This window comes from Mixophyes fleayi, chromosome 10 (assembly GCF_038048845.1).
Source record: "Mixophyes fleayi isolate aMixFle1 chromosome 10, aMixFle1.hap1, whole genome shotgun sequence".
NCBI classification, from domain to species: domain Eukaryota; kingdom Metazoa; phylum Chordata; class Amphibia; order Anura; family Limnodynastidae; genus Mixophyes; species Mixophyes fleayi.
Window position 1 is genome coordinate 10652719 of NC_134411.1, and position 9413 is coordinate 10662131.

A 9413-nucleotide genomic window follows, 5' to 3' on the forward strand; every position below is an offset into this window, starting at 1 on the left:
ATCAAGGTAACAGCCAGACAAATATGAAAATAAGTAATCTTCTATAAAACACCAAAATCTAATAACACTCATTAGGAAACAGATGTTTGACATAATTGGGAGACAAAATAGAACAGTTCTACCCAACATCCAATCCAAGCACATTTTAATAATTATCAGTCTTTGTTTTTGGTCAGGGGAGCCCTACACACAGTGATTTCAGCCAAACTGGGTCTAAGCTTTAAGCTGTCTATACATGCAGTGATGTTGATGTTCATTTTGATAGTTTTAGATTGGGATTGATCAAATGTGACTTAGTCAAGAAACCGGATGATAATGGCTATCTTATGGTGTCATTGGCCGTCCACAATACTTTGACATTTTTATGGTACAGTTGTTCTATTACAGCCAAAATAGACCTGGTTTCTCCAATTTGTTTGCAGACAGGAGTGACCAACATTAAAATAGACACAGAGTCATGAGGGTATATTTAAACTGGTTTTGAAGAAGTGGAGATATTGCCTATAGCAACCAATCAGATTCTAGTTATCAACATTTTCTAGTACAATCTACAAAATGACAGACAGAATCTGATTGGTTGCTATAGGCAACATCTCCACTTTCTCAAACCCGCAGTTTAGTAAATATATCCCATGGACTGAGTGAATGGATCTACCCATTTAGACTTAAAATCTGAAACATGCTTTAGAGGCTGGTAATCTTCACCCTCCATTGCATAATCTATGTAATAATTGGACATTAATCCTGATATTAAGATAATTACTTACATATTTATTTTTATTTATAATGTTCATTTGAGGCACTTGAGGAGGGCAAATAACATTAGGGTCATCCATCTGTTGCAAATTAGCATACTGATAAGGTGTCAACAGTTTTCCTGCAAAACAAGGAAAATGGGAGTTACATACAATGACAAATAATAAATACACTACATTGTATATACTATACGCTGTAAGACATTTGTAACAATCGGATGCTTCATCACTCAGCACTTAAAAAAAGGATTGTACATAGATTGTAAGCTTCGGAGCATTATTTGCTAAACTGCTGAGTTGTCTATTTTTAGTCATTATTGTGTATTTTACTGTATTTAGTTGACCCCCTTATAGTTTTTGTTAATTGCTAAGCCATGTGTTCAAGCATTCTGTACATTTGATGCTGTATAACTTTTATGACTTAGGCAGGTTTGATTCTAATAACTCCACTGATACGTTGCCTTTAGCTAACACACTAAGCTTTGTGATAAGGATGATAAAGGCCACAGCAGGCTGTTATTGAACTTAATTTAATAATTAAATAAAACATTTACAATACAAAATATATCTAACATATGTGCCAGATATACGCTTCCATCAGAACATCAGACTTGGAGAGGTATCCCAAATACTTTGAGACCTTGTCATGGTGATGGCCAAAAATGTTATCCAACTGTATATTCACAGAACATTGGGGGGAAACACCAGTCAGTATTTTATATCACACTCCATTTGACCCTAGAGAATAGTAGATCTGGGTGCTGGGGCGGGGGGCAGGGGGGCATCGGTCCCCCAGGCCGCTCCGTCTGACGCCTGTTCGGGCGATGCAGCCACGTCGGCGCACAGACGGCCGCATCACATCTCATGAACGCCTGTCATGTGATGCGGCCCCATGTGCGCCCCCCGGGCTGAGATTCGCCAACCCGCGCCTGTCTGGGGGACACATTCTTTCTCACTGGTGTGCCTGGGGCTGCCTACCCTAAATCCACCCCCAATAATATATAAACCCAGCCAAAAGTTATATACAGATTACACTTAGACTGATCCTTTCCTTGTTACTCTCCCTACCTATTGCTGTCCCCACATAATTAGCTAGACTTAGCTACAGTGTCCCTCCCAACTTATTTCTTGAATTACAGTGTACCAGGCACCCACAAAACACTGGTGGCATCCATTGTGTGGGCTGAACCAGTATGGAGTCTATCACTTTGCTAGGAGCTGGTGCCATCGTTGAGTCACTGGCTGACTAATATTAATGAGGCCACTGTTACAGATTACTATTATATTGACAGGCTACATTCTTCTGAACATTGGTTTAGTCCAACAAATGGATGCTTCCACTCCAAGTAGCTAACAGGTCCTGTTTAAGTCCTGTGTTTATGATGTCACAGAGGATGTGTCACGAATGGCGGCGGCTCCGGGCACCTCCGCGACTCTCTGCCCCAGCATCCCGCCCGTTGTCATGACGACTGGGACGTCACTTCCGGTTTGTCCCGGCCGATGCCAAGGCAATGGTCGGCACGCTCTCAGTGTGTAGCGCCGCACCCCAGCATCCAGGGCAGGCAGGCGCGTGCGCAAATTAAGAAGTAGCCAGCTGCCTGATTATCCCTCCTGTGGCTGAAACATTTTCATTGGGCCATGCTGGTATTTAAGGCAGGAAGGGGCAAAACCTCCCTGCCGGTTATAGTCCCTGCATACTTCCCTGCTGTGTTGCTGTTTCTGATATTTCCTCTCTTCTGTTGCCGACCTTTGCCTGAATTTTGACTCTGATTGATTGCCTGTGACCTTGACCTCCTGCTTGAATTAAGACGTTGCTGATTGTTTCTGTGACCTTGACCCCTTTGCTTGGACTTTGTCAGTGCCATATTGCCTCTGACCTTTTTGACCTCTGGCCTGGACCTAGACGCTACTGTTTGCCGGCGACCCTCAAATACCTTGCCGGGATCTTCACTCCTCCTCTGTGTGCACTTCTGCGCTACGTTCTCAGGTATCAGCTCCTACTACTAGAGTACAAGACCTGGGGGCATCAGAGTACCTGTGAGCGCATCTAGCTCTACGGGAAAAGCGGTTCCTATAGGTGAAGACCTCTGAAGCGGTTCTAGGAGTTGATGCCTGGGGCGTGAGCCGTAACAGGGTGTATGTTGTTTTTAAACTGGTTTAATTACATATTTTGAAAAGGGTTTGGAAAACTTACCATTCACTACAAAGTCATCCTTGTGAATGCCATTAAAGTTCCCGCAAAGTCCACAGGTTCTATTTATGTATGTTTTGTCAACTTCAACCTGTTTATTAAGAAATATTTCATTTAGAATGTGCTATCGAGCTAACTATAAATTTGATTGCTTTAAATATGTAAACTTTATTCCAAACTAACTCTTTGATTTTAGAGGAAGTTCACAAAGATCATACTTTAAGATCACATAATGAGAAACTCATGGGGATAATGCCTTGACAATCCTGCCAGCACTTTTGAAAAATGATGTTCTAAGCAGGAGAGAGAATCTCCTGTTCTGAGCATTAGAGGCATTACTGGACCAGATGGATCAGAGGATAGTTGAACTCAGGTGCAGTATGTGACATTTTCTTATAATACATATCTCACCTAATTCAACCAACATTGTTAAATGATTACCTGAATGATTGAAACAATTCAGGTCTCAAAGGCAAAATCACAAAATTGAGTCAAATTTAGCATTATGCAGATACAAAAGGGAGTAACTTTGTACCTAGGCAAAAACATTTTGCAATGCAAGGGTTGCAAATTAGTTTATTATGTTGTACATAAGGAAAATACTGGCTGTTTTCTCATGTAGGATACAAATACTTGATAGCTTTATTTGTACACTGACATTCAAAGTAGATCTAGGTCATGCCGTACCCCAGTTATAAATCTGTCCCCACATTTTAAGTTTACTTCCACCTCCAATGCAACATGGTTTTGCCAATGTGCAAAGTTACTCTTGTTTTTTTTTTGCTTTCATTTTCTAAATGAATTAGACCCAACATCTTTTTATCTCTTAATATAAGTGTTTTTACATATTTTTTTAGCACACATACAGAATACATAGAGGAAAATTTGCCATGATTGGTACACATAGAGCACTTCAATGGTATATAAGTTATCAGGCATACTTATTAAAGCTACACTACCACCTAGAAATGTTTCTATGATGTCCCCTCCCCCTATCTGGAGCTTCAGGTCAACTCTGTGCAGACATTTTTCCTGGAGTTCCTCAATTTCTCTCACAACATTGACCGTAAACCAAGGAGAGGTGTAAGCGGGAGGACCAGTCACAAGCTGCAAGCAATAAATACTAATACTAATTCTGGATAAATGGAAATAATTGTCTCTTAGGGCTAGATTTACTAAGCTGCGGGTTTGAAAAAGTGGGGATGTTGCCTATAGCAACCAATCAGATTCTAGCTGTCATTTTTTAGAAGGTGCTAAATAAATGAAAGCTAGAATCTGATTGGTTGCTATAGGCAACATCCCCACTTATCCAAACCCGCAGCTTAGTAAATCTAGCCCTTAGAGTCTATACTATTTGTATACAAATGTTTATGGTAGTTTCTGAACGGGATGAGATAGGTGTCATTGTATTTGCTTCTTCAGGCAACAGAAGGAGGAGTCGAGCGCCATTGATGTGACCCTAGTTTTATCAGCCTAAAGGTGAATACTGGGAGTGCCAGCACCAGAACAATCACAATTTATCAAAGCAGGAATGGTAAAATGACTTAAGAGCTCAGACATTTATTTATTCAGTAGTAAAATGACCTCTTTCATATGGCTGCCATGCATGACATCTACTCTTTACATTACATCCAGCTTACCATAAGATTGTTGTCACTGCTCCAGGTCACGATAAGCTCAAAACCTTTTTGTTTAGCGAAGAGCTTTGTTATAGTTCCAGTTTTGAAAATTTCAATGCCACTTGTGGTGTAAGGCAAATTAATTTTCCTAGCCAAAAAAAAAAAAGGACGTTAGAAAAGAAATAGCGATGAGGTTGAATAAAAAGAGAGTGACTGCACTGAACTATTTTCCAATGAAATCCCTGTTTTACATAGAAATACTGTGAAAGAATCTAGGAGCTAGAGAGTCCTTGCTCTTATAGGTTTTGCAAACGTACTTTCCCATGAATGTGATTGTGTTTCCGTTGACCACTACATTGATGGTTCCAATCTGGATCATAATCCTGGTAATGGATGTTCCACTGGATCGCTGCACTTGGATGTTGAAGTCAGGGGTGTTACTATTGCAGACAGTAGCAAAGACATAGTTGCAAGTCCCAGCGAACTCGTAGAGGTCATTGTCAAAGGTGAAGAAATGATTGTTGCCCCATGTGGAACAACTCCCTTTATTGGAGCCTGAACAGATAAAAGACAAAACATTAAATCAGTTATTAAGGAGTTTGATGCTGGATACATGTATAGCAAAGAGAGTGTGTCACTCTTGTGCCCAAAAGGAATGTATTAAAAGGCCTGTTTTGTTATAATTTCTTTAAATACTTAATTATGACCAAACATGTTTTTCCAATTAGCTTTGCAGCACTCTTTTTTTCAATTTGGAGTTTGGTGTTTGGGCTACACCAATTCGGGTCAGTCTCTCATCAGAGAGTGTGAGAAAAAAATAAATTCCACAGATAACAAAATAAAAAATTCCCCTGCTGGCTTCAAGATGGGAGTGCATTTATTTTTTTCTTCCAAAACATTTTAATAATGTAATGTTAGTAAATGGACAACCCTCTATGTAATAAGCACAAAGAGTACAAAGTCAATATGCAGTAACTGTTTATCTCATGTTTCCCATTACAGTGACTGTCCAATCACAACTCATCTGAGCTCCAGTAGACATGTACTAATTCCCTAAGCCAGATATAAAACATTTTCTACATGTATTACGTTTCAGATAAATAAAATGCAGAATGCTCTCCCACTAGTTTACATTTTCTGCAGCAGTTGAATTTACTTTGCACTATGTAGCTGTTAATCTTGCATATTATTTTTCAAACTTTGATTTTAGGACAAACTGGTAAAACTACATGACAAGAGAAGTGCAACATTTATATTGCATAATTCTTTACTCCTATCTTTAGGGAGATAACAAAACAAACTTACAACTTGAATGGTTAGCAGCACCCACTCTAAGACCACGAGTAAAAATGTCATCTGTAAAGAAAAATAGGTACTATAAACTATTTATCACTGCATCTGTTATGTTCATTTTTTGGGTACCCTTGGCAAAATATCCAGCTACTAATTGGTGTTGAGTGGTATTTTCCTACTGAAGAAAGTGTGTTAGTTAGGATATTGGTTACAATCTGAGACATTGCACTGGAAACTCCACTATATATTTATATTCATGGTGGTGTGGAGACATGGGGGGACTTAAAGTAAGATGTAAAAATATAAATATGTCTGCTGTATATTTATACTTGATTGAATATATTTTGTGCAATTTACTTTTTGAAAATAGGAAGCAGAAAAGTACTGTTTTGAGAGCACACACTGTATTTTATTATTATTATATTATATTATATTATTATTATTTTATGTTTTGATATACTTTGCTTTCTTTTTTTAACTAGTAAGAAAAAGTCAGAAAAGAAAGCAGTGGACATTATAAAATAATATTAATTCCCACTTACTGTCGGTAGAATCATATTCTCCCTCTATTGGATCTAGGGTGTCTGTAGAAAATGTAAATGTTAAATAAGTTAAAACTTAAAATATAAACTGCGAAAGCTAAACCATAGAATTCCTCACCAGGGATTAGACTACTAGTCGTCCAAGAAAGGATATATGACCTCAACTATTGATCAGATATAGTTGGCTGAGAAGGATGTGACATCTGGAATGGATTGCATCAAAGGTAATAATTATGAACTGACCAATTCCCCTATAGTTGGATATTATAATAAATGTACAAGTTAACCCGTGCATGATACTCATGCATTCTAGTCAAATCAAGCTACTTAAGGTGTTAAAAAGGTTCTTGTCATGCATTTGGGCCTAGCCCAGGCCTCCTCAGGGGAAGAGCGTTACTTCCCGACGCAAGCGCCCTTTTTTAACGTGGTTTTGTCCACATGTCACCACCTCATCATTTTTCTCCATCACCTCATCCTTCATCTTCATCGCCACATCCTTCATCAAGCTACTTAAGGTGTTAAAAACTCCCCACTGTCACCCCCGGCAACCACCAACCACTCCCAACTGTCACTTCTCCTTCAAGAAATATATAGGTCAGTGTATAACTCTGCCCAGCAGGTGGCGCTGCAGCTTGTTTGTTTGTTTTTTTTCACACACGCCACTAGGCATTTATATAGTAGATACTTGCTAAGGACTCACCAAAATACTTTTTAAAATAACAAAAAGAAAACCTTCCCGGTAAATATCACATTTGAAGAAAAATACAATTCAAATTGCTTTGCTGAATGAGAAAGAGACATTGTACCAGATGATAATCTTAGATCAAGGCACTCACCATCAGACATTGGAATCAAGAATTGCTGGAATACTGTGAATAAAAAGAAATACAAGGTTATACCCCTGTAATGTTACTGGCTCACCTCATTTTCAGCCTGTAAAAACCAGTACCAAATATTCATAAGAAATACATATATGTCTTACTGAGCAATCATGTCACTAAAGAATTTAACATTATCGGCCAAGTTTTACTAATAATTTAATATTTATTTACACTTATAAAGTCGGATATTATCTTTACTCCAATCTGGGTGTTTGTGAATGTAAAAAAAATAAAATATTAATTTAATTTGAATTGAATAACTTATTTACTGTTTGCTATAATGACTTGGTGATCATAAGATAACTGACTTCTTAAGAATATTTCCTTGTTCCGGTTACAAGTATCTTTTGATAGGTGAGCATTTATATAATTCACCCCATCTTGGACTTAAATTAAAACTAGTCCATGAACTGACTAGAACTAACTTGCAGTCTTCTTCCTGCACCAGGACTTGATGTTCCACATTGTCTGAGGTGTCAGAGATCGGCCTTCATTCTATACTTTCAATGTGATGCATTTTGCACTTTCCAAGTGCAAAACAGTAGCAAGCACTTTGAGGTGCACTTCAACCCTCATGTTCAATAATGAAAAATAAAATAAAGACGAGCCATTTCCATTCACTTACACTTGCACTAATTTAGGAGAAAGATGAAAAAATGTGTGTAATTAAGGGAGTGATGTTATCACTGTTTCCAGCATGTACATTTGGAGTGTGCACACAAAACATCAAAAGGACTATAGGTCCATCCCATTTTTACAGAGACCATTCCAAGGTCTGGGAAGTGGGCATACAAGTTGTAACGCACCTGGCTGACAAATAGCTGGATTACTCAAAAAGGGCAATTGCCTGGGGCCCTAACTCAAGGGGGGCCTCTCATTATGCAAGTAAAGATATACAACAACAGTATAAATAAAAATCCAAAACAAACCCAGATTAATTGCACTTACTCATTCTACTGTTTGAACGTGAACCTGTAAAAAAAATATAACAGTAAATATAAATTAGTAAATTTGCCAAATATTGTAGGTATGTGATATAGTATAGTAGGTAATGTACGTAAGCAATGTGGAGATGTTTAAGTATTTTTTTTTTAAAGTGGATGTCCACTTGCGGACAAACCCCTAGAATGTACCCAAGGGCTTTGAAGCAGGTCCCTATATCCTTGTTACACCATCACCTGCATTGGCGCACAGCTGGATTATTGACTCCAGTTGTTCCAGTTCTCAAGGTTACTGGAAAATGCATCAATAGAGGGTGCTCAGGGCCTATCCAAAATAAAAAGACTATTTCCTGGGCACCTGTCTAGAATTCTACATTTGTCTTAAAATTTTAAGTTTGTGACTGCTGACACTATTCATGGTTATATCCTTGGCCTGCAAATTAAGGAATGGTAGTCTGATATGGTGGCCCTTATGATACCTATCTTAGTGATCTTAGTATAGTATAACATGGCTATTATTAAGGCATGTATGCTGTAATCACTAACCTTGCCATATAGTCACTAAAACATTTTTTAAAAGAGATCTATTGTGGACATTTTTAAACTGTGGGCACTCATCATTGGAACAGATCCTATTCAACCCTAAGTACTGGAGGTAAAAGTGCTGCACAATATACTTTGATGACAGTTTATCAATTATTATTATTATTATTATTATTATTACTATCATAGACGTGTAAGGAGCCACAGTGCTCTGCAGCGCTGTATAGTAGGGAAAGCAGGACATAAATAAAACAAGGACATACAAGGCAGACAAAATTAATGCAAACTTGAAACCAAACGGTATGGAGGGCCCTGCTCATTAGAGAGCTTACATTCTAAGTGTAAGAGAGCACAGCTGAAGCAAGAGGAGTGAATGTGGCTTAGAGTAGAGATTGGTACAGCTGTGAGGGTATATTAGTATTAATAGTATCATCAGGGATAAGGTAAGTTTTAAAAAAGAGATTGGGTTTTAGAGAACATGATTCTTGTGGTAGGGAATCCCATAAGTGGGGAGCAGCATGGGAGATATCTTGTAGATGTGAGGGAGAGGTGGTTACCAGAGATGAGACAAGACGTGGGTCAGAAGTAGATCTAAGAAGGCGGGAGGGAGAGTATTTTGATATCAAATTTTAGCTGTGTGAAGGGGTG

The 9413-nt window shown here is 38.4% G+C and overlaps 1 protein-coding gene across 1 annotated transcript in view; it reads right to left on the reverse strand.

The window, feature by feature from the left end:
• LOC142104087 (uncharacterized) overlaps nt 1–7746 on the reverse strand; it is an 85693-nt gene extending 77947 nt beyond the window's left edge. The window contains exons 1-7 of the mRNA XM_075188561.1: nt 7707–7746; nt 7237–7269; nt 6401–6442; nt 4883–5120; nt 4587–4713; nt 2950–3037; nt 768–877 (exon numbers count right to left, since the gene is read on the reverse strand). Coding sequence (XP_075044662.1) covers nt 768–877; nt 2950–3037; nt 4587–4713; nt 4883–5120; nt 6401–6442; nt 7237–7269; nt 7707–7746 — 678 coding nt within the window. The remainder of the gene's footprint in view (nt 1–767; nt 878–2949; nt 3038–4586; nt 4714–4882; nt 5121–6400; nt 6443–7236; nt 7270–7706) is intronic.
• Nucleotides 7747–9413: the final 1667 nt, after the last annotated feature.